Below are 26,539 nucleotides of genomic sequence, written 5' to 3' on the forward strand. Positions count from 1 at the left end.
CTCGTTCGAACTACCCCTTATCCTTGAATTACCCCTAGCGCTTGTCCTTCGTCTTCTTTCTCTTGGTGTCCCCCGTAGCAGCGCTTTCGAAAGTTTTAAAATGATGCACCAACTAGCTCAACTGTCCGTGTTACCCCTTGTTGGAAGTCTCTTTTTCGTATGTATGTATGTACGTACGTATGTACGTACGCATGTATGTTGCGCGTGCGTGCGTGTGTGTGTGTGTGTGTGTGTGTGTGTGCGTGCGTGCGTGCGTGCGCGTGTGTATGTGTGTGAGGGGCTCGTTTGATAAACATATAAAGGAAGCCAACAGTCACGAAACCAAGGTGCACAGGGGAATGTTTCTATTTTTTAATGTGTAGTGCCAATGAATTAGATTAAAGAAAATTACTTATAAAGCAGCAGAAAAACAACCATGCCGCCGGTGAGATCCATAAATCCCACCAGCGGCATGGTTGTTTTTTAATAGAATAGAGATGAATTAGTAAAAAGTAATTAAGACTGAAAATAACTTCGAAAAAGAAATCGAAAAAACTTTTCTGGAGTTTCTCTTGCGGCTCATGACTAAGAAAGAATAGCATGTTTTCCATAATAAATTATGAATTTCGTTCTTTCTGTAGGCCGCTGAGTTTCCCACGGCTCTCATTAAGTCCGGAGGAAGCTGTTTAGAATCTATAAATGAGATACGGCTCTCGCACTTCTCTGTCATGATGCGTGCGGAAGTTTGATTCAAAGATGATTATTTTCAAGTTGCTGAATTTGTGAGCAGCAATGTGAACAACATTCAAACTTGAGGGAGCATTTCCCTTTTAAAAATATACAAACATTCCCCTTTGTTTTCTTGCCTTCAATGACTATTGTCTTTTTTTCATACCCACAGTCTAGGATATTTATGTAGCAACATCTCTTGAGCATCACCTGCAGTTACTCGATTTCGAAACTCGAGTTCAAATTAGGCTGGGGTATGCAAATGTCATATATGAATCAAATCTAACTTTGCTAAAGTCCTGGGATCAGTTCAAATCCAAGCTGCTTGTTTTATTCTCTGACTATTTTTAAAACTCCAATGTCACAGCACTTAAGTTGAATTTTAAATTTCTTCAATTCGTGTACAAGCTGCAGGTTTTTCCACTCTCTACAACCGCATAACCAAATCACCTGTTGAAACTCCCTCACCAGCCGCACTAACACTCTGATGCCTCGACTCAAGCTACACCATTTCAATGTCACTTTATGCTCAGACCACATAAGGCTGGAATGGTCTTTAACCTGGTCTTTCACCCAGTAGCTGGTACACCGTTTCCGAGCTTGCCCCTCAAGTATTGTCATTTAGGGCAGTTGAGGGTAAATAAATATTAAAATAAAATGGCCTGATAAAATACTTACTCTTTTACTCACCACGCAAAACCAACGCAATCCTACTTGTATAACGTGTCCATTGAGAATTTCCCTGCTGATCCATTTCAAGCATTACCAAAGCAGATTTACAGAACCGATGCGTATTTGTTAACTTCCACGTTATGCACTGGCTATCTCTGTACGCCTAAGTTCATGCACTGCGTATATAGCTAGACATCAATTACAAGCCCACATGTGTCAGCATTTCCTTTGTGCTTGTATGCTAACTTGTGTCTTGTGAAGCAATGTAGAGACTACCATTATGTGATGTGGTTAAAATACTAGATGCTTATGCTTACACATGACTTTTGTGCGTGCGTGTGTCATTTGATCCTGATCTGAAATGGCCGGCCAGAAATGTTTCAGAGCTGGCATTTACGGCGTTTATAAGAGTGCCTCCTTCGCCTCTATAATGAGACTAAATTATACATACGGTTCTGTCGTCCTGAATGGAGTCAGTTTACAGCTGCGGTGATTTTCTTACAATGACGGTAGTGGAGCACATGGAAAAGCAGAAACCTGTCCTCAATGCTAAATTAATCATGGAGTGGCCGTTTTGCTTTCATTAGTCACAAGTGTTGTTTTCATGTAAGGTCCTAAGAGGATTATCATTTTAGGCCATAAATTTGTAAGAGGAGGCAACAAAACATGACATTTGTATGCCTAATTACATGCAGCCATTCTAACACGGTTTAAATTCACATGGACTGCCTCTATGAAGCAGCAAAGTAGACATAGCCTAGGAAAAGACCTTCAAGCAATTTAGGTTAATGACAAAGTTATTTTAGCATAAAGTACGCCTAAAGAGAACTTTGGGAGTTTGAAAACCAAACTGGCAATGGAATAAGCTTTATTTTGCTGAAGGTGTTGCTAATAAGCAACAGATAGCACGTTACAAATTTTATATATGAGAAGTTGGTTATACAATGCTTACTTTTACCTGCTGCTTTGAGAACCAGAATAAGTGTTACAATCTCTGACTTTTTTTTCTGATCAGAAAAAAGTCATAAATCACAGTAGTCGTACATCGCAGTACAGCCATACCAAAGGACATATGCATGTATGCCCCACACATGGTCGAATGCTTATTTTTTATTTGACTGTATTTTGCGACGACATAGCTTTCATCCTGTAAATTTATTACTACAAATTCTGCTTGAGATAACCACTTTAATGGTCAATGTATCCTGTTTCCCTGAATATACGAAGCAGTCTTTCCCAGCCTCAACCAGGGGCCGTCCAGGAGCTGTAAGCCCGTTACGAACTCCCACATATCGTTACGTTTATACTGGAGGTGGCACGTATGGCCTTTTACTGAGTACTAGGCAACCACTTTGTCTTGTATTCACATGGGCAGTCTTACAATTCTTTGGAGTTGCACAAACAGCATGCCAGCTTGTTTCTGCATATGTCAACACTGACTGGCTCTCAGCAAAACTCTCCAGGCTGGTTTGCGCTGCTGCCATTGCAATATGAGCTCAGGAATCATTGCTAAAGTAAAGCAGGTGGCCCACTGTCAATGTGCGAAAAACAAACCTGTGCATTTCAGCCCAGTGATACATAACTTGGCCCCTTTAATTGTAAGCACACTTCGATATTTCTATTTTGGCTTTTCAAATGGACTGAAAAACACGACAGAACAAATTAGTATTATTACACGGTCACTCTTCTGTGAAATTCAGAACTACTGTAGCTACATCCCATCTTACATAATCCAAATTACTGGGAATGCCATAATTTTTTTATTAGTCGTATTTGACCGCAATGTACTAAAATATGAAATTTTAATATACATAATTCAGACACACATTTCTTGTGTCAATGAATGAATGTCTTCTGCAATAACAGCTAATTGGGGAGATGGCCTGCTTACATTACAGTGGTAACTAACGTTTATAGATGACAACTAGCGTACATAGATTAGTGAAAAAGCTACAAAAGGCTGCAGCGTGCTAAATAGAATAACTGATGATTTAAGCTCTACCTGATCTTAGCTATTTGAGAATTCAATGTGAATTTCCAGGTTGTAATTGCAAACGATTGAATATCTACTGCTAACCTAGCTAGCGATACGAATCGTGTCGGTGTTGTGAAATCGTTATTGCACATTTGAGGATAGCGTAATTTTATATCGGGGCACTGTTCAGATATTGGGGGGGGGGGGGGATATCCAATACCGTAGTGAGAACAGTTGCATATATGGCCAGTTTTTAGCGGACACTAGACGATTAGCGATCGAACTAGTTGTACACGATCACGGTGTGATACCTTTTTTTAACTTTCAGGAATAGAAATAGAGCAAAGATGAATCAATCTGCGCGACGCTGCTTCAGATGAAGCTCGCCTGGGGTGTGGAAAAATTTATTGTGCCTGTCTTCGCGACGCGGACGTCAGGGTTGGCAATTACAGCTGATCGCGGTTTTGCCGTCCACGAAAAATATCACACCTAAACATGTATCCATGCTTCAAGTGAAGCACAATCAATGTGGGTATTTTTCAACCGCTAAATATCTTGATGGTTTCCTACAACATATGCCTTTGCCGCCGCAGGGGCGGCATTGACGAGCGCGTCAATCAGAGCGCTGGTCGCATGCAGCGAACCTATTACGCTCCGCGCGTCCTCAAGGGCGGTTCACATGCAAGCGAATTGGCGAACAGAGCGAACAGCGGCGCGGCGCTGCGAAGCGGTTCGCGAGCTTTCGTTTCACATGCATCGCCGCTGCGCGTTTCCCACCGCTGCGAAAACCAACGTTGCTGGCAAAAGATACGCGCCTGCAACCGGTTTTGGTGGCCTGGAAACACAAAAAAGCGTAATATAAACGCATTTTTTGTCATTTCTTTTCACAGTTCATTTACATAAATATAATTCTTGAATTTTAAGCATTAAACAGCACTTTATACAATTTCTTTTTTAAACAAAAGTTAGTATGTGCAACGTACATACTCGCGTGGCAACGCGGGGCCGTCATTGGTTGACATGCGGTGCTGCCGCGTCGCCGCCGCGAAAATTTACAACTTTCCCGAACCTAGCCGCCCCAGCTTTTGGAGCTTTCTCCGCCGCTTGAGAGAGGGTGTGTTCGCCGCGGCGGCGGAATTCGCGAGCGGTTCGCTTGTATGTGAAACAGGCTTCACGCGCCCATTCGCACGGTCGCGTTCGCCTCGATCGTGCAGCGGCCTTTACTTTCAAGCGACGATCGCCTCGGCGACGTTTTCGCAGAATGGCAAGCTCAGCATTGTTTATCTAAGCGCTGAAAGGTGCGGGGTAATCGTGTCTCGCGATAGTGAAGGAAAATGGTCCCCGCGAAAGTGCAAGCAGCGAGGAGAAGCACTCACAAGATCTCCATGTTCCTCAGGCCACGAAGAGCTGCGTCGTCAATGCAGGAAATCTCATTGTTGTCCACCTGGCTGAGAAGAAACAAAGGGCGGTGTAAAGAACAAGTTCCCAACAACGCGTTCTCAAATGCAGAAAAGCATTTGCTCATAACGGGCAACGTTAGGCCATTAACCACGCCCGAAAAAACAACCCCTTACTTGCTGGGCCTCTTCGATTAACCGGGCTCGGACAGCCGCTGGCTGCCAGCCAGTTCGGCCCTGACAGGAAACGGCATCATGGTCTGGCGGCCACCGGAACCAGCATCCGCGGCCATCACGGCGGCAAGCTATACACGGATCACGGAGGGAGGGCATATGCTCGCCGTAGCTTCGCGCCCTGCTGCGTCTCGTTGCTACGCACACGTACGGCACAAATAGGATGCTTGGGATCGAAAACAACGACCTGAAGTTATTGACGGCTGCCGCAGACTGCAACACAAACAGCTGATCGCACCCGTACATATTCGGCGACGGCAACGCTAGCGTGTGTCTTCGGTGCACAGTATGCTCTGTGAGCTTCGAGAAATCCTCAAAAGCATGCGATCAGCAATCGCAATCTAACGTCTTCCAGTCGACACCACATCGGAGGGAAGAACTGCTTGTGCGTTGCTCATCAGTCGACACGCCGTGCTCTCGGATTATCGCGTGTTTGTTTGCTATACGCAGTAAGTATATGACTGGTATGACCACAGACGATCGACGCTGCAGGGTGATTGACTCTGATGTGGTCGTTGCGATTTCTACATTCGTCAGCTGCTTCCTGTGGGCTGTAATCAGAAAAGAATCGGGATACGTTCCGCTCAACTATTGGCCGCCGGCTTTTGCTGCCGGCAAGGAATGCATGCATAACCTCGGCAAAAGCGCACATCAGCTGGTTGAACTTCATCAACAGCAAGCGGATAAAATTTAGCTGCGTATCGTATCTGTAGTGCTACAGCTTTATCATAAAGGGCTAGCTCTCGAATGAAAGGCGCTACAATCCGGCCTTGCGCGTCGGCGGAGCGTGTGCTCGCATGGGGAACCGCGCTGGGAAAGTCTTCTCTTATCTCTTTAATCAGCCAAACGCCAGGAGATGGATGCGTACGGTACAGCCTCGAGTAAAAAAAGAAACTCGCAGCACAGTTACGACTGTGTAATGCGAGATTCAGCGCTGGCTGTGTAGGCATTCAGTTTTGGGGCTATTGTGAGGCAGAAAAGATAAAGTGACCTCATATCGCACTGGAGTAGTGGTCAAGTGATGCACCCTTGCATTGACAGGCCGCTGTTCCAAACAGAGCCACCGGTAGGCTTATGTGACCCAGATTGACCGTCACATTAAGGCCACGTGACATGTATGAATGTCACGTGACCGTGACGTGACATGTAACATGAATTTCATGAGACCGTGACATTAACGCACCCACCGGTTACGCCGACGGCGACGAGAATGACAAGGACGGGCGCCTAACAGCTATCGCTGCAAAAGATTAGCACTAGTGACGTGCGACAGCGGCGGCAGATAACAACGCTCGGCGCTGCGGTTGCGAACACGCCGATAACAGAAGTGCCAGGTGTGTTCGCAAAGCACGGCGCCACGCCATCCGCAAGGTGTGATTTTCACTGCACCGGTGACGTCACTGCGCTAATCTTTCTTACTCGCGACTGTACTTCTCAGATATTTTGAGAATGTGTGGCAGCAGGCCCGAACGTCAAGATGTAGGGCAGTCCGCGACGGCCGAATCAGCACTCGCCTCGGCTGCCGTGACAACTGTGCGGCTACATATGTGCCTGCACAGATGCCCCGAGCAATGTGCTAGTGAGGGCTTTCAACAAAGGACATGTTTCAATCAACCAAGCACTTCTCAATGCATATCCGCCTTTCCACTGCGCAGAACGCAATGAAGACCTTGCGCTCTCGTATTGCGCCAACACCTGCGGGGACTTCGCCTCACGACGCCCCCTTTCGATGCCTCAATGGATGGCACTCCAGCAGTTCAGAAGTTAGCGAACGCCATGGATAACCATAAACAGCTGACTTTATTTCACCTAAATTATGGAGGAACAGAAGACGTCCGTCCCCTCAACGGGCTTCACGTGGCACAAGGATCGCGACGTGCCGTCTGCCAACGTCCATCTTTCCGACTCCAACACCGGTCAACCTGTGATTTTTATGGATTCCAACGGCAACGCTGTTGCAATCCATAAAAACCACAGGCTGACTCCTAAATGCCCTAACACTGTAAAACTGGCCACTACTTTCTCCCATGCTGCTGCCACTTCTCATGCACGGCGCTTTTTCATGAGAGCCGGCAGGTGCTGTAATGACACGCAGTGACTTACACAAACACTCGGCAGGCGGGGCCATTTGATTTCTAAATCCACGAATCTGTGACGTACAGGTCGCTCCGACGTGAGAGCGAACTACCAGTTTGAACAAATAGACGAACTTTTTGTTTTAAAGGTGAAAGAGTCTCGGATGTTATACGCCAAGGGGAAATGTAGTCGCAAAACAGGACACATGAATTCGCTCACTTTGGTGTTGGAGGGACCTGTAGTAAGTGTACCTGTGACAGAGAAGCGCCAGTAATTTCCCTTCCATATAAGTAGAGCCCACTTATCGCAGCCAAAATCGCAGCCTTGATAATGTAGAGCACTTTTGGCGTAGTTATATGCAACTGGTGCAGCAGCTACATCGCTGGTGTCCCTCCGCGTGGCTGGTGTTGGGTGGATATTAATGAGTAATTACTCACTTAATTTGGATCCAAACCAATGGCGATGATAGAATATCTTCTCATCTCATTTCCTTTGTTGACTTGTACAAAAAAAAAATAGGCAATACGGCAAACTTTGTTCACCAAGTATTCTAAAAAAACCCGCCGGCACATGCTTCGCAAAGGTAAACGACGATATTTCCAGCACCTTTTGAACTCGCGAAACGTGAGGCCCCTCACAGCTTCGGTAACGTAGTGCATAAGCAAAGGCGACAACGCTGCCAGCGTTAGAGATTGACTCCACCGGGTGATACTTACAGGTTCTTGAGGAGTGTCGACCCTCGCAGCAATTTCTCCCCTAGCGCGGCCAGTCTGTTGTGGCTCAAATCCCTGCGACACAAGCGAGAATTACAGACACAGTTAGGAGCTGATGGATTCTGGAAAAAACGTCCCCGGAAAATACTTGCCCGGAATAAAGGTCCCCAGAAAAAACGTCCCCGGCAAAAAACGTCCCGATTTGTGAAGTTGAGAAAAATGTACCAAAATGGGTGCTATCAAACGTCCCGTAGCCCGCAGTGGTTTGAACATCCTTCCTCGCTTGCGGGAGGTGCCACTAATGGGCTTTTACCTTATGAGGCGGATTTAAGCTGCTTGACACTGGAACGAATCACTGACCCATAAACGCAACGCAAGTGTGGGAGTCACTTATAGCTCAAGGCTCAGAAGGTTTGCAACAGAACACTAGATGAGAAGGGCATCTTGATACACAGACCAGGTACAAGCTAAATAGGCTAAAAGCCGAACCTGCTTTTTCTAAGAAAAATACTGTACCAACGAATGCCACACCTTTCTAGCAATGCGTCGGCTCCGCAAAGACCAATCTCAATAAGTTAGGAAGAAAATACTCATGTGGATGGGTGCCAGCTTCCGTTGTAAATGCCACTAGTCACAAGTGTTTCCTTTTTAACAGTTAGCCAGCACTCGTCCTAAAGTTGCACGCTTTTTAACATTTTGATAACAAATGAACATTTTCAGTGAACATTTGCACTCGGACGGAGCACGAGAACAGAATGTGGACTCAGGCACTGAAGAGTTTGCTTCTCCGCAATGCATGGATGCTTTTTCCAACATGTGTAGCCAACAGAGGCGCGAGCGGTGCCGAAAAAAGGAACGCGACAACCAACCACGAAGCCTCTTCTTAGCTGAGATCACGAAACAGGCCGCGTAAAGCTTTTTTTCTTGTGGCATCCGAGCGGCTCAGACCATGCGGAACAGGCGTCACTGCGCATGACACGAAAAAATACATGCACAGATAGGGCGAGGGAGAAACGTCAGGGGTGCTGTTGCAAAGCTGCACACCGCAGCGAGCAAAATAGCAGCGCCCCTTGTATATAACGGTTGCCTTCTTCTAGGAAGGCCAGCTTACAGCCTTACTTGAATAATCATCTCTCCCCACACGCCGTATGCAGCGCTCTCGATAACAACAGAACACGTTCTGGGGCAAGTTGGTGCATAGCTTGAGTAGATGAAGTGCACAAAAGACAGCACGCTGACAAAGAATAACACGAGACAGGCACTACTTGCAACTGGTTTATTAAATTCAAGACCTGCTTATTTATGGCCAAAGGAAGGCGTGGTGGAAGGGGAGACAAAAAGTTATACAACGCCAGATAAATGACATGTGCGAGGGCAAGGATACTACAATGGAGGGTGCAAAAGGGAATCAATTGTTTCTAAACTTATCTAAAAACATACGTTCATTCTTATGAATGACAAGCGATGGGGTGCTAACACAGCAACTCCCGTTTTATTTAATCCGGTGGGCCTCTAGCAATTCACGGGCAGTCTTATCCTTCCTTCTACATAATATCTGAGTGTTTTGGAGCTTTTCTTCACAAACTTTCTAATCTTCTTTGCCACAGTGTTTGCAATGATACGGCAAATGTGGCCCGGTACCAGTTCCTAGCGAACGCTTATGTTCCATTAGACGTTCATTAATACACTGGCCTGTCTGGTCCATGTACACCTTCCTACAAGTTAGCGGGATGCTATAAATTAACTCCACAGCACATTTCATAAGAGTTTGCATGCGGAATGCGGAACTAAGCATGCAAACCCTTTTATAAATGTGCTGTGGGGGTAGATTATACCAAACCGTTATGAACTACCTTGCATGCCTACATATGCGTGCCTTTAATAAACGTAACGAGATTAAGAGTGTAGCCTTGCCGTCGCCACCAAATTACAGTCAGCTGCGTGCCGCCGGCATCAAGGCGCGTCAAAATTCCGAACCACGTGAAGAACTTCCAAGCAGGAAATCCCAAAGAAGCGTCACCATGAACCAGCACCCGGAAATAGTCGTTTCACAGAAAGAAAAAAACAGTCGTTGAATTTATACACGCACAGACAATTTACGAATATGCGCTGGAATGCTACCCCTGTGGTTATACTTGACCGCTTGGATTTACAATTACGACGACACGAAAAGTTACTCGCCTCCCCCTGTCAAGAAAGAACTGCCATCATTTCATTGAGGGACTGCTGTCATACCTTCTCCGCGCCTCCGACTTATACACAGTGGCGCCGCCATACTGCTGCACTACAGCTGCATTCCACTTGGGCCAGCCAGCCAAGAGCTCGTGCTGCACTAGGCTGGCGCTTGTAAAACGAAGACTTAAGCGCAGCAGGCGCTCGTTGCACTGGCGAAACGAATGCGAAAGTGCTGCACTACTTAAACTGGTCCAGAAAGTGGGGCCAAATCGAAGAGACCTTATAACTTGGGAGGTGGGCTAAATTCTTCCTGTTCTTCATACTTTTTACACAGTATAGCTCCGTAACAAGGATAACTTATAAAACGGCTTTCCGGCTTTAAATACTCAAATATATATGCTGCTTAAAATTGTGTGCTCTGATCTGGCATAGTTTTGATCAAGGTTTCTGAGGCCTCAGTAAAGTTATGGCTAGGCCGTCAGAGGCGGTTCGGTTGAAGGCTCCTTGCACCCGAGGTGCCCTGTCGGTGATGGTGTAATGACGACTTGCAACGGCGAGAAGTGAAGAGAAAATGAACTGGTTACAGGAGATTCACAAAATTTACTGCATATTAAACAGAGTGGCAAACAAGGTGGAACTGGCTAACAGGGAAATCTTCCCTCCTCGGTATAGCCGAAGATGCAGAGCATCTAAACGTAGCCCAGAACTTTACTGGCGGAGTCGACAAGGATTCCGTTGCTATCGGATGACAGAAACGGAAGAAGAGAAGGCAAGGAAGGGGCGGCGTTCCCGCAACAAGCATCGGCGGACTGGGAGGACCAGGTGAAGGCGGCGAGGAGTGGCAGCTCACGAGGAGGCTCCAGCAGCAGAGACGGCGACGTGGACTGCGGCAGTGGACCCGCTACGCGAGGCTGCAGCCCTTCAGGAAAAGCGACGACAGCCGAAGACGGCGGACGGCGAACGGCAGCTTATCGCAAGCGGCCAGCTACTCCGGAGACCAGCAACGGCCAGCGAGGGACTGCGGTGTTCGGAAGAGTGACTTTCTCCTGTCTGACCTTTTTGCCCATTTAATCTGTTTGAGCACATAGAGCAGGAGCGCAGAACAGAATTCAGAGTTCAACGCATTCAGTTATGGGTGGCAGAGGCAACGGGAAAGATCACGAGGAGCCATTGACGATTGAGGGCGCTGAAGGCTGAATTGCAGAGGCTAAACGGCAGAAAGGCGCCAAGCTTCGGCATGAGCTTGCTACAGTTGGACTGCTTATTGGAGGATGTCGACCTGAAGCTAGCTGAGGGAAAGCGGTGCAGTAGGCTGAGGCTTGTAATAACATAACACCAGACATAAAGCCAGCGGTCACGACGCCTGTGCTAGGGAATGATATGGTGTGCGAATCAAGCACAAGGAAATTAAAACAACCTGAGAGATGAAAAACCTTGCAACATGGGTAGTGAAAATGGCATTCATAGGGAATGGTTTGACGGCGCTGACAAGGCAATGGCTGCGTGCGCCAAGTCTCCGCCTGCTTCGTTGGTGGTCATCGAAGAGTGGGACGACGGTAAGGACGAATGCCCTGCAGGAAGAGAGGCCAGATCCGTATTGAAACCAATGTAAGGAGCCGGCAGTGAAGGCGTACCGTTGCATTCGCATGACGGTCATGATGTCGAGTTAGAAATGTCCGCGACGAACCTGGATGATTCTCACATTTCATTCAAGAGCGATAACGTCGAGGACGTGGAGGCGGTGGCCCACTCATCGAGCGAGGCCTCTCAAGTGCAGCCGCAGGTGAAGATTTGCAGAGCCCACAAAGACAAAAATTGTCAGGGAAGTCGCGAGAAGCGGCGGATGCCGATCGCAAAGGCAGTACCAGCGAGGAGTTGCTAGTACAAAAGCAAAGATTAGTATGCAAAGCGCGCGAAGCGTCCAGTAAGGCGTACAGTGCCAACTCTGCATCAGAAGCAGAGGTCGAGATTACCGCCACTGCGGTTATTTCAGAAAGGGATGAGACAAAGCCGACGGGCCAACATACAGAAGGTCCGCTCGGGTCACTAAAGAGGCCAGTGGGCGGGAATCTATCGCCGAGCGGCACTCAGGTAACGGACAGCCCGCTAGTTCAGCGTCTGAGTTCAGTACACACTAGGCGGCCGGCCAGCGCTAGCCACGCTGTGCGCGCGGTCTCCGTAGTCGCGCGTTCAGACGGTGAAGGCTATTTCGAGCGAGCTGAGGTGGCAGGAATTGAATCGTGGCCGGACATGTAACCGCACAGTGCGCCTTTTACTCTGTCCAGCCATGACAGGTGTAACCAGCCCGACCGGTAAGTGCGACTTGGATAGGGTCCCGAGCTCCGGAAAAGGCTCAGTGCGAGCATGGGAAATGGGGAGTGCACCTCAAAGAACGCCCTTTAACGGGGCGTTGTGCACAGTCGCGATCAGCGTCACGGTCGGTGCCACTCGTCCCAAAAGCATCCTCAAGGGGCACTTTAACAGTTATGCTCCTTACAGTGCGCAGTACGCCAGGTTGAGGCGTAAATTCAGACACGCACATGGGCAGAGGGTAGGACTGGGGGACTCCAGGTGTCTGCGACAGTGAGCGAGAAGTGCGGCACGAGTCAATGCTGCGTGCGTAAGCGGACGGCAGCAGTTTTGAAGACTGACCGTAAGTGCTGGGATGCTTATTTTCACGCTGAGTTTTGCTGTGCATGGCCTTTATCGTGAGTTGCAATGCGCGCACATTTTTTTCTTCCCCCTCCCAGCGATGAGCCATTGCGTCCCGACGCACTGTCAAGTTTGCCCTAAGGGTAGTGTTATGTTGATCATCTACCCATGAAATGAAATCCTTCTCCAAAGTGTCATTGGGCTCCTTATAGAATCTTTGGAGGGACGTGTAGGGGTCCATGAATCAGCATCAGGCGCGTTAGACAGGAGGGTCGATATAAGACGTTTTTAGCACACTGGAGACGTACTGGCTAAGACGTATGCCGGTTTGCCGGAGCCCACCTGCGCATGCGCAATGGCATTGTTGGGCCAGGGGGAGCCACTGCGCGTGCGCAGGATGGGTCCGGTAAACCGGTATACGTCTCCGTTAGTGCGTCTCCGGTATATGGAGGATGGCGCCGGACTGTCCAACAACACCGGCAGCCGTTGTGGAGACAGGCACCACCGTGTGGCCGCCTGTCAACGGTTCGTCAGAAGGCCAGGGCCAGTGACTTTGTGCATGCAAACCGAAGAGCTTCTCTCGACCCTTGGCCGTCCCTTCACACAACCGCTGGCAGCAGAGGGGTGCAACAAAGAGCCCCCGCCCCCCCCCCCCCCCTGACGGGGAGATAGCTGGACAGTGACCTTTTCGGCTTACTGTAATGCCCTAAGCGTGTGAACTGCGAGAGGTCATAACTGAATGTATTCCAGGAAGGTGCCGGATTAACACGTGCAGAAAAGGTCTCTGGAATTCGACTAGTTTTTTTTTTCTTGACTAGTAGGACGGAACACGCAATTCGGAGAGCCAATCACTTTAGCAGAGATCGCTCTATGCATCGCATTTTGTAAATGATTTAATGGCGTTTTATGGATTTTGCGTTTTGGAGAAGAATGATTAATACTGTCAAAGTATAAGGGGGCCGCAAGCCACCAATCGTGTTGTGGCTTGCTGCTATTGGGTGCTTCCTGGAGGCGAGATTTACTCCCGAGGGTTTAAAACCAAGGCCGGGGGCCCAATCCGCTGTTGTGGGCTAGGTTTAGACGCTCTGCATCTTCGGCTATGCCGAGGAGGGAAGATTTCCCTTGTTCGCCAGTTCCACCTTATCTGTCACTCTCTTTAATATGCTGTACGATTTGTAAGTCTCCTGTATGTAAACGTCAGTTCATTTTCGCGTTGCCCTCCGTTGTTGCAAGTCTTCATTATACCGTCACCGACGGAGCACGTCGGATACAACGAGCCTTCAAGTCACCAAACCGTCTCAGGCGGCGCACCCCTGCTGCAAGACAAAAGAACCAGCCATGACTTCACTGCCTCTACTTAGTGAAACTTGATATTCACTATAGCATATCAAAGATGGCTCCAGGTAGCTATTGCGCTGCGGAAATGGTTGGGACCGATGGCTTCGGATCCGTTTTGATGCTTGGGTTTTATCAGATCACTTAGGCCTTGTCCAAAGAACACATGTGAGGGTTCGAACCTAGTATAAAAACCGGGGTTTCAAGTAAAGATACCTGTTATGATGAAAACAACGCAGCTAAGAAAAGTACCCCCGATCGTTCGTAATACGCTTTTTGTGCAGCAGCTTTGCCAATTGTCAAGTCATTTCTGTTATTCGAAATCTTTATTTGTGTGTGGGATCATGACACACTAAAGTTTGAATTTTGTTTTTCTGTGACTTTGGAAGAGCCCAACGGCGTTAAAACAGCGCAGGTCAAAAATTTTTCACGGATATAAGTATTTGAGTCTTGTCCCCTACAAGAAGATTTGTAGTAAGAAGAAAGCCGGGCGCCATGGCAAAATCTCGCAAAGGAGGGCAAATGACGCAAGGCTGGTCCGGAGCCCAGCCGCAGTGCCCACATTTCAGAGGACGCGAAATGTAAAACTGCACGTGTTGAACAACTCCAATCAGTTCGAAACCCTCGAGTGATCTCACTGTAGGTTTTACCAGTTGCCTTCTGCTTGCGACAGTTTTTATTTTTGCAGTTGGAAGAAAAAGTAATTTTCCGACACTGCACAATACAGCTTGACTGCAGCATAATCCGTGTAAACAACCTCACGTCAAAGGGCCCGATGGACGCCCACTGAGCTACTGAGTCGGTCGTCTCCTCGCCGCTATTTTCTCCCGATCAGAGACGCGTCGCACCTGCTGTGTCTCCCGGTAGAAGCCGCATGTTTAGCCCCCACACCATGCAGACGCCCCAGACCAAAAACCAAGAAGCACGTGCGTCGATGACGTAGGCCGGCAGAAGTCCACTGAAAACCACCCTTTCCTCCTTAATGCGATACAGCGCGAATAAAGACGGGGACGAAGCGAGACAAGACACCACCTCGCTTCGTCCCCGTCTTTATTCGCGCTGTATCGCATTATGGAAAAATACCAACTAGCCCGATCTGCCACCCTTGCAAGTTACTTTCCTCCTTGAGCTCCTAATTATGGAAAGGCGCAGCACACAGAGCCGGGTACGCCATAGAAAGGAAGGAACGAGTGCAGGGGGCGCAGTTGCTACGAGGTGCGCTGCATCCTGACAATTGCTGAAATCAGCAGCCACAAAAGGCGACTTTATTCCATGGCGAATGCGAAGCTGTCTGAGTGGAAGTCTTTCGAAAATATGCAAATGCAGTTAGAAACAAGCAATCCTCATTGTTGGGAATGAACCGAAATGTATTGTATCCAGGTGAATAGAATTCAGTGGAATGTGCTACGCCCGTTGAGAGATTGTAACGACTGCTCACAAGGTTCCGAGTTTCTCGGCAGATGAGATCCGAAAGTTGATGTACTTCGGCGGAATTAACTTCACTTCAGTGTTTAAACAATCTGTGGTACCACCCTGTCTTGGGAGAACACCACATTTTCGTAATTCCACGCTGTAGCGGCAGTTTTCTCTTCGAAAGGGCACGCCGCCGCACTGCCATCAATGCAGGGGGAGAATGGGACCCAACATGCTGCCGTCGACAGCGGTGTGCTCACCTTGGAAGCGGCGCTGGCCATCGAGCCGCCGCGGTTACAGAGCCATGACACGGCGCACTGTCAGCGCCGCAACCATCGGCAGCGAAGAAGCCAAATGAACACTGCACAACAAACGTCGCTGTGCATACCAGAGAGCAGCGCCACAGTGAGGCCCGGTTATTTTTAAAACGATTGTGCTGGATTATGTCTGCCCTATACAGAGGCACTTATTGCAAACTGTTCCCAAGCAGCACAGGTCATCGGCCGAATATTGCAACAGGATGGTCCCATCCTGGTCCTTTGTAGGGCCAGCTTTGCCAATAAAGTTCCAATGTTGGGCCAATTACTTGTGCTGCTTGGGTGGCCAAATAAAAGCCTTCAGATGTGTTTCTGACTACAAAACCGTGCTAAAACCACTACGTTTATTATGTTTCTAGGAAGGCTTTAAATTTTTTTGTCTCAAAACACGAAACCGATTCCGCAAGACTGTACGGATTTACTGTTAAAACTTGCATTACAACAGTAGAGTTAGTTCTTGGGCTGGTCGGTATTATTGATTGAAGCTCGTATTTTTTTTTCTGCGCAACGGCACACAGTCAAAGAAAGGAAGAAGGAAGAGAAGAACTAACACAGCGCTGACTGACGACTGTACAATTGTAAGTGAAAGGGGAACATGGCAAAATAATGTCAGCAGATTCCGTCAAAGAGTGTTGAATGACCTCAAGATAAATGATACTTTTTGGCGAAGAGTTCTATGGATGTAGTTCAGTTCCTAAATGACAACCAGGATATAAGATATGCCTTTTCGGTTGATGTTGACGACCTTTTTTATTCCGTTCCGCATCAAGCACTGTTTGCTGCTGTCATGGAATGTATTGGCGATAACGTAGCCGTTAAGATTCAAAATGCGTCGGGGATGAATGTAGAACATTTTTTAGTGCTTTTAGAATTTTATTTGTGTAGTACATTTATAGCGTTTGACAAGGAGTTTTATCTGCAGAAGAAGGGGATATGCATTGGGTCATGTGCTGCTCCGGTTTTATGTGATATCTTTGTAGCGTCAATTGATCGCCATCTGAGCGATCATTTTAAGCAATCTAAGACTGACTGTGTTTGAAAAGCGTTTCGTTACGTGGATGACTTTTTAATTGTTTTAAGCAAACATTGCGCCATTCCCAATGAGGATGCACTTATGAGTGCACTGCATAAATTCGAAAAGCATGGCAGGGGGCTGGCTTTCACGTACGAGCTCCCGGTTGAAGACAGCTTGCAGTTCTTGGATGTAAGAATTAGGGTCATGAAAAAGCACGTTCGCTGGTCTTACTCGCCCAGAGCACGAAAAGAGCAATTGCCTTATAATTCATCCCATTCAAAAATTGTGAAGAGAAGGATCGCTAAACTCTGCTTAGAGTCTGCACTCCGAAAATCTTGTGTGCATGATATGCAAGATAGTTTTGAGAATCAATTGGCTAGGCTTGAGGCCGCCGGTTTCCCTGGGTCGGTTGTTCTCGCTGTTGCAGAAGCGCTCTTGAAGAAGTTGAAGCCCCGAACTCGTAAGGAGGCAATAACCCCTCTGCAGGCCAAAGTGAGGCCTGAAGTGATGCCCTACGTGCACAAATTATCCCATGGCCTCAAAAAGGTGGCAAACCGGCACATCAGACCCTCGGAAGCTTGGCCAGTTGGCCCGACGCATCACAGGTGAAACCAAAAAAACCTGGCTGTAAAAAAAGGCACGGGAACCGCTTTGCGAAATGCGCCACAGGCGTTCTGTACGAATTCCCCTTGACGTGTGGCAGGTCCTGCATCGGGCAAACGGGGCGTTGCGTCAACGACCGGCTCAGGGAGTTCGCAAGAGATCTAAGGAATAGGGAAGGTGCTAACCTTGTCTAGCACTGCGCAGCTTGCAAGGATTGCACACCGATGTTTTCGGCAGTGAGGATTCTGAGCAGAAGCAAGTTAAAAACAACCCATGAAACGATAGAGACATACTATACTCAAAGAGCTGGGTAAGAATGTGTCAGCGATACTTCGGTCATTTTGTGTAATGCAGAAAAGGCGTTTCTTTCAAAGTTTTCGCGATAAAGATGTGATGAGATTCTTTTTTCCTATTTTTCTTTTTTTTTTCCCTTTTCACGGTGTGCGCCTGCGCTGGTCTGAGCGTTTTTAAGCTGTGTGTGCGTCTCTGAATAAACAGTTGTCAGTCAGCGCTGTGTTCGTCCTTCTTCTCTTCCTTCTTCCTTTCTTTGGCTGTGTGCCGTTCGCCAGAAAAAAATATGAGCTTGCATTACATCTACTCTAGAAAATGCTATTACTGTATGCACCCGCAGAGAAATGGTGATAGAAATAAACTAGAAGGCGTTCAGAGCTTCGATGTAACAAGTTATTACGCCTAGCGTATAACAGGTATTAAAATGGTAGCTTCTTCAAGTCAGGAGGGGCAAGTTAACGCGGAACTTCCTCCTCCGATTGTATAAGACTACATTTTTCATTCGCACGCAGTGGCCTTTAGACGCATTTGATCTTTTCTTAATTCTGGTGACGTCATTGTTGTTAATACTCTGCTGTTTTGCCTAACCTCCCACCAGCGAAAAAGCTGCGCACCTTCAAGGGTCATGCTTGCGAGCACAGTTGGCGCTTGCTGTTTGGTCCCCCACGTGCGAAGGGCCCGAGAGGTGTTCGTGCGCCACGGATAGTGCGCCGGATTAGCGGCCGCCCAGGTGCAACCAGCGCTGTTGGCGCAGCTGGCCCCTCTGACCTTGCGTGAAGCGACACGAGGGCCGCTCGCGAAGCGCGTGGGAACACTCCGAGAGTGGACGCCCGCTATCGCTGGCGTCACTCACTCTCGGGGCCAGCACAGAAGCCGCACTGGGCTTGAAGCGACCAGCGGCAGAACTCGAGCCCGATTCGGTGCATGCAACAGCAGAAATGATTGTCAGGTATTTTCCTATCTGTACATTATTCAGCTGGTTGTTGGATATGTCCACCGCTGCAAAGGAAGTGGGCGCCGCAGTCACTGGCAGAACACGGTGGATGCATGGATGGATGGTAGGAGTGTCCCCTTTGAAACGGGGAAATGGCAGTTGCCACCATGCTCAGCTTTTTTCCCTTTATTTTTGTTTAACTGTGCTGGAAGTTATTAAAATTCGCCATTTTCTTTAAATACTTCTTACTACAGTTTTAACCTTATGTAACCTCCCTGCATTTAAACCACCTATCTTCCAATCACTTTTTGCTAATTTCCTCCGCAGATTTATTTACACGAACATTGTTATCTCATAACCCTAGGCTCTCAGGAAGAGTGAATGTGCCTGCATCGAGATCGGGATGGATAAAATCACATTTTAGTATGAGGTGTTCTATTCTTTCTACAGATTTACCACACACAGCACATGTGTCACCTTCTTCGTTAAATTTCTTTTTGTCGCTGCGCGTTCTAAGACGTCCTGACCTAGCTTCAACGAGTAGGGCACTGCCTCTGAGTTGTCATAAAACGCTTCCTTCCTGGTCTTCCTTTTCTAGTATCGATATAGTGCTACACTATGCTTCTCTTCCATTGAGTTTATCCAATTTTTACCTTCCGCGTTTTTAACCTCTCGTTTGATGCTCTTTCTTTTTCCGTCCTCGTGTCCGGCAAACGTACTGGTTAGCTTCCTAGTTCTTTTCCGCCAATTTGAGTCAACGATCTTTCTGTAAAGGTATTTAAATAGCTGGCCACCTGTTATCGTCCAATTTTCTCAGGTGTTCTTCATATAGAATGGTACTCTGAGCTTCCCGTGCTTCGAACGTTCTCCCGCCCATATCCCCCTGTACTGCCTCGTTTATGGTTTTCCCGTGGGCACCTAGTGCTAATCGTCCAACAGCTCTCTGATTTACTTCTAATTACGACTATCCTCCCGCAGTGTCCTCATGGAAGCGCTCCAAACACACACGCGTCTAGGGCAGACATGTCACTAGATATTATCTGGAGCGCAGCTGCTTCGATGGGAGGTGCAGAAAGACTGCATGGGAAGCGACTACATTACGATACTCGTGTGTTTTCGCACAGACCACGCCAGTAGGAAGATGAAGTCAGATGCTAATCCACATCACAGACTGGGATCAATACCATGAGGTACTGGGGCAGCAGCCAGGAACATTGACCTGCTGATATGACAGCTATGCGAAGCCAAGCGGAGAGCCACCAAGAGCCTACGGTTTTCTTCTGACCACCCCGCGCATGACAGGCTCACCTTATATAATAGAAGGCGCCGGATTCTCGGTCAGTACAGGCGGTACAGGATTATACCAATACGCTCACATCGGACCCTTAGACGAGAATTTGTGAATCCATCACATACGTCACAAGTTTGGGCTCTACTGCGCTCTCTTGTCGGCCAGCGCAAGAAGGACGGGGCGGCGCGCGTGGCCCTCCAAGAAGGAATCATCGCTAAGGAACTCGCCGAACAGGCCGCTCAAGTGTTCTTCCGCAGACGCCTCACCCCACAGACATCACGTACCAGAAGGATGAACCTTTCGGGGACAGCGAACCGCATGACAGAGCCTTTAGCATGCTCGAGCTGGAGCATGCCTTGCAGCATGCTACCGCACGTAGTACTCCGGGAGCCGATCAGGTGTGTGTGGCCCACCTACGCAATTTACCCACCGAGCAAGCGTAAGCAAGCTCTCCTCGAAGAGTCTGACTGCGTCCCATTCCGAAGCCTGGCATGCCACCACATAACTTACCCAACGTCCGTCCTATTTCTTGCGTCTGTAAAGTAATGCAGATCACGGTAAACACACGCTTGGTGTAGTATCATGAAGATCGCGACTTGTTGGCCCTACACAGTACTACAATCCACACAAGATGTACTCCTCCGCCTCAAAGAGAATGTCATAATTCGGTGCACCCACGGACTGTTGTCGGAGTGGACATACGCAAGGCCTTTGATGACATTCCACAATGCACCATCATGACCAAAGCTCGCTTCCTTGAATTTAAAGGAAAATATCCAACTTTTTAGCTGGTTTCCTTGAAGGGCGAAGTCACCAACTCCAAGTTGGTCAAGACGCCAGTTCTCTCCAATGCAACCCAGCAGGCGTCCCTCAGGATTCGGTGATCTCTCCAACACTCTTTAGTATAGCTATGCACCAGCTACCGAGGCGCCTTGCGGACGAATCGGGCCTGGAGTGTGCCGACAACATCACCGTGTGGACACAACAGGCGTTCATCGGCGATAAGGAGGATGTCTTACAAACAGCCTGTGACATCATTCGGGGCTATGACTGGTTTACACACTGCCCCAAGTAAAACTTACTTCGTCGTCATTTAAGGTCATTCACGGTTAACCAACAGGAGGAGAAGCGTTCCTTTAAACTTTCCACGGGCAAACGACCCATCAAACGGATACCGAATACTCAGTGTGCACATGGGCGGGAACTGCTTCTAGTCACCCGCATCTTTATCATCTTGTTAACCGTACGCAGTTGCCCACGCTCGACCACTTACTTAACGAGGCCAAACGCATCGCCACGGGACTTCCGAGGTACACACATCTCGATGCGCTCGAGAGCTGCACGACCCGTCAGAGCTCCTCGATATGCACACCCACACGCAGGAGATGAGAGTTCGCGCCAAGAACACCGGGCGGCACACACTCTTTCTCCTCGGGCACGATGTCCACACACTGCCCATTTTGCCCCGTAAGACGCCGCCGTGGGGCGCCAATCACTGAGGGGAAGCCACTTCACATGGATGCTCATCAGTGAACGCGGCGCTGGGCTTATGCCAAGAGAAGGCTTCGAGCTCACTCCTCGTAACAGAACATGTAGTGCATACGGACGCTGCACTTCTGCAGACGGCAGCAGTCACACTTGCTATGACACTGCGTGGTACGAGCAAACTAAAATCAAGGCCATCATATACTGGCAGAAGCGGAATGGGCTCTCCCATTCCTGACCCCATTCACCATCGCTGACCCTGTTCACCATCGCGTGTATACAGACTCTCAGGCTGCCTTCCGTGCATGCGCACAACGCATGCCTGCTCCGCAGCCACCACGTTACCAACCATTGGGTCCCCATCCCTTGAAGCGAGAAGGCGCATCTCTCTGCCGTGCTAGCGTCCGATACTCCTTCCTTCGCTGTCACACCTGAGGTAGCAGATCTGACCGCAGACATGCATTTTACCATATCAAGATTGTGCCGCCTTCCTCACGGCAGGCCGACTCTACTTGTGTCGACAGAATTCATTGTACCGGTAAAATCACTGGCAATACTTGACTTTTTCAGAATTACAATAAAAAAACAGAGGGCACTTACGACTACTTACGCGCTTTGAACGCTTGCATTTTTTATTTTATTTTGATTTTTATTTATGTTCAATTTTCTTTCACTTTCTAATGGCATATTAATCTGAAAATCCTGGGTTCAATTCCCCGGACCTTGGGAAGAAATTTAATTTTTCTTTGTCTGGTATGGTGGGTTTTCAATTATAATGCTTTCGCAGCCAAAACAAACGGTTCTCAGAAGCGCTCGTAACCTAAAGGAAAATAAGTGTCAATCCCTCAGGAAACGAAAAGTGACAGAAAAACGCGCGCCAACAACAAAGGAACAGGCTGGCGTGATTCAGACGTGCGATTCCAAACGAGCAGCCTTCCTCCTGGGCATGACGTAAGCGGAGCTTACGAGAGGCGGAGGGAAAGCAAACAACCCCGGGGCTCTTCCCCGGGGGTAAAGGATCAGCCGCTGTTTGCTCACGCTAGCCCAGAGCAGGAACGAAGAAGCCACGACCCATTCCGGCCGCCCGGGTGGTTCCCGGACCGGCGGACACGGAACCAAGCATGCGGTGCTCCCTCCGCCGCGGCTACAAAATGCTCTCTGCGATTCTGTGAGAGTGGGACAAAGCAGTTTTTGGGCTCCAACCACGTGGCCTGTTGTCGCCTTCCACCTTCCGCCCTGCGAAACCACGGCAAATTGCCGCTGAGTTGCGTCCGCCTGTAGTGTAAGCATTTTGGGAGAAAGGCTGAGATCTGAACAAGTAGACAGAGAGGTTTATTTCGGAAGACGGCTGGAGAGGCCAACCGCATAAATGCATGCGCAAAGCTAACAAGATGAAAACGAAATGAAAATTGAGCGCTCATGAAGCTGGTTCTCTCAAGCGCTTTCCTATCTTTACTAGTACCACGTACCACGTGGTACTGCTGCGTCGCGGATTGTTCCAACACCGGATCGTTCTGATAATTTCCAGATCGGCGTCTCACAAGCTCTTATGCTGGTGCTTGTCTGTCATGGCGCTGGCAAGAATGACTGGCTGCGATAGAACTGCACCGAACAACTCGCTCACTTGGGCATGTGCCGCCCCGACAGCATTAAGAAAATATGTTCCCGCGAATACCTGTTAGAATGCTCAACGTTCCCGTGGTTGCCTGCAGTGCAAACCTCACTTAAGAACAAGAACTCTACATTGCGTCTGGCCGTAGTGTCGGCAGTGTCGTGCTCTGTGGTGAAGAGGCATAAGAGAAGACGCAACTTGCGGCACGAAAGCTCAACTTCAGCAAATTATCTCGATAAAACATTAAGCAATGAAAGGCAATACACTGTTTTACGTAACCCGTTATTGTTTTTATTTTTACTTGGACCACCTCAAGGTGAAATTAACGAGTGTTTTGGCTCAAAGCGCACTTTCTACAAATTTAGTATTTTTTTACCTTGATGTACGCAGTTTTATTGTCTGTAACATTTGTTATAGGTACTAGACATCTATAGAAACAAAACAGCTATTTCAGAATTTCCCAGAGCAAGTTCATATTTAAAACAAAAAACGACAAATGTGGTACATTTTCATCCTGTCTTTTTATTTTTTAAAAACACTTAAGCCGTCTAATGCTGCATGCTCCGAAATGTATCAAAAACGAAAATCTGTGAAACTGTCAACAAAAAAATTGTGAAGTGTTTTCTAAAAATTTGAATTTTTTATTAACTATTGAGCAGTACCCGGTTTCTCGCCTTTTTTTAAATATTCAAATTGCCCTCACCTCACGAATAATTTTTTTTCGGCAAAAGTATTTCAGGCTTTAATCACGGACATTAGGATAAGTGTCCATGAATTTTTTTAATAAATTGGAGATGGTCCAGCGCAACGTCTGGGACGTTAGGTGTGGAATGACCCACATGGGAGAGGCCTTTGCCCTGCAGTGGGCGTAGGTAGGCTGATGACTATGAATGCTGTGAGTCACAATGCTACTGTAATAGTAACAATGGTATTGTGTATGAAGTATGTCTCAGTAGAAATCTCTCTGGAGTAATTTTTAATATGCTTGTGACCATAAATACTATTTCATTGGCTAAAAATGGAAATTGGCGCACAAGAAAAAAAAACACTAATGCCCACGCAGTTCTTAGTATAAACCACCAACATACGACAACACTTACAAGCACTTTTAATACCTTTGTCGGCAACAGTATAATCTTTTGTTATCTTACCAAATGACGTTTGGTTGCAGGCAACCATCGAGGAATGCTGAGGAAATTTGGCTCAGTGTTGAAATTGCCAAAACCTGAGATTCACACAGCTAAATCGAAATGACTGACGGTTACACCACCAAAGAGATAATGCCAGAAAAAATGTACTTATTAGGTATGCCGCGACCATATTGATACACCTGAGCAAAAATTTATTGGTGTTTGATTTCATGAGAAGACGGATTTGTATCAGTTATAGCTAGATCACTAGGATGTCTCATAAATAAGCCCGATTACGCAGTGGTACAGGTAACTCCTGATTGCATTATTTATTTTTATGAATGCTGCAATACCACAGGGAATTTTGGGTACATAAATACAAAAAAGGCAAACTGCAAGTAACAGTTGTCAAAACTCGAGGCAGAAAGCTCAGACATAAAAGTAACAATAATGAACAACCACTCATCGGCAATGAACACAGCAAATAATACGTATATGTCAAAAGTTCAGGCAAAAACCTCACACATGAAAGTATCAATATAAAGCAACCGCTCATCGGTAGTAAAGATAAAATAATACGTAGTGTTTGGTTTATGGGGATTTAACGTCCTAAAGGGACTCAGGCTATGAGGGATTATACCTAGTGTAACTACTTCAACCACTCAGTAACAAAGATATTTAAGCGAGATGAGCAAATACAAAGAAATGCAACAACAAAGGAGAAATTAGGAAAAACTTGGACTTCTAGTAAAATTTCGCAGTTGGTAAGCCGACTCCAGTCTGTTACTGTGCTCGGGCTGCATCTTGGACCGACGTTGTATCATACACTCGTTTCAAGATCTCAGTGCAGCTAAAATAAATAAATGATCTTAAAAACTGCATGCTTTGAATGATCAGGAAGCACAGTAGTGGCATCTCCAGGTTTTTTGTTTTGAAGCAAGCGTGCCAATGCCACGAGACAAAAATCTAATTAGGAGGCAGACAAAATACAAATCTGTGTTAAGCCTTGGCTTTTCATTATTTAGGCACGGTCCTTTGTGGTTTATTCGAAATAAATGTTGGGCAACCCTCTGACGTTTACATTATGCGGCATATTTGGTTTGCAAACCAAAGAACCGTTTGCGAAACATGCTTGTTCTGCAGCAGGCTAGTGTTGAACTCAAGCATGCTGTATGTCTGCATCGCAGACATTGATAGGAAACTTGGTCAGAACAGTATGAAAAAACTGGTTGCAGAATGACAGCAAAAGCCGATCCAGAAAGCAGGAGTTATGGCAATCACTCCCTTACCCAGCTGTTGAAAACTTTAACATGAAAATATAGCTAATTTGAGTGAGCCACCTGAAAGGCCAATTGCATGTTTCTGATGTCATAAATTATTCTATTAGCAGTTAAAATTATTCACGTGCTAAAAATCATTTAGATGTTTTACATTTTTCTTCATTTTATGCTAGTATACCTTCTTTCCTTTTATTTTACTCATTATTTCATGCATGCAAGTGTCTTATAAATAATCGGCATGATGGGGTTTTTTTTTCTACTTTATGGCTGCTAGCACATGCTGGCGTATCTAAGTGTGGCCACGCTAGCATATCGTAGTGTAGCCATGTTGTCAAGAACTCTGTGAGGACACAAGTCTTAGCAAGCTGTGCTTGTCTTTAGCCCTGAATTAAAAGACTAGCGCATATAACAGAGACACAGACAAAGAAGTAGACAGGACGAGCGCTCGTCCTGTCTACTTCTTTGTCTGTGTCTCTGTTATATGCGCTAGTCTTTTAATTCATGATGAAACACCAACTAGCCCAGCTTTCCGCCTTGATTGTCTTTAGCCCCATCTTCATGTGTGCTTACTTCGAAATTTTCGAATTAATTCAACATACCTATGTTTTACTTTGTTTCTGTCTGTCAGCCTAGAGTGCCATAAAACAAAGCACAACCTGGACTGTATGTAGAAGTGTGTGGAGTTCTGTTATGAGCGACTTGACCTTCCTTGCAAAAACATAAAACGGAGCGTGCGTAGTCTGTATGACCCTGCTGCTTGCTGACACTCCATGAGTACGGTATTTTATTCACTGAGACAAATGTTTTCCACAGCCTTTGGCTGGCTGTCATCTATTAGCCAACACCGTTATGGAATAAAACAATGTTGCAGTCTTGCATATATAACACATTCTCTGATACTTTTCCACAGTGAGAATGAAATGATGACAATGCTGCTACAGTGAAGGCCGAAGGATTGCTAAGGAGTTATTTTCTTTGCAGATTTTTTTCGACATATTCCTTGTATAACAGTTCTCCTTAGGCATACCTGCACCAGAATTAGTTTCTATATTTAACTTGAGTTGCTCCACAAACAGCTTCAAGATATTTTTTTCCTAAGGCGCGCCTGCTATAAGTTTAAGCCGTGCTAGAATGGCTGCGTGAATTCAAGTCTGCAGGAGCGTAATTTGAACGTGAGATATAACAAATCTAGCAAATTAATTGGCCACCAAATGTCGTGACTGCTCAGCCT

The 26,539-nt window shown here is 47.1% G+C and overlaps 1 protein-coding gene across 1 annotated transcript in view; it reads right to left on the minus strand.

Annotated features, from left to right (window-relative positions):
- Nucleotides 1–26,539, minus strand: part of sli (slit guidance ligand) — a 408,240-nt gene that overhangs the window by 239,422 nt on the left and 142,279 nt on the right. Inside the window, exons 5-6 of the mRNA XM_077643187.1 lie at nucleotides 7,779–7,850; nucleotides 4,732–4,803 (exon numbers count right to left, since the gene is read on the minus strand). Of these exons, the coding sequence (XP_077499313.1) occupies nucleotides 4,732–4,803; nucleotides 7,779–7,850 (144 nt within the window). The remainder of the gene's footprint in view (nucleotides 1–4,731; nucleotides 4,804–7,778; nucleotides 7,851–26,539) is intronic.

The sequence above is a fragment of the Amblyomma americanum genome, chromosome 1 (genome assembly GCF_052857255.1).
Source record: "Amblyomma americanum isolate KBUSLIRL-KWMA chromosome 1, ASM5285725v1, whole genome shotgun sequence".
NCBI lineage: Eukaryota > Metazoa > Arthropoda > Arachnida > Ixodida > Ixodidae > Amblyomma > Amblyomma americanum.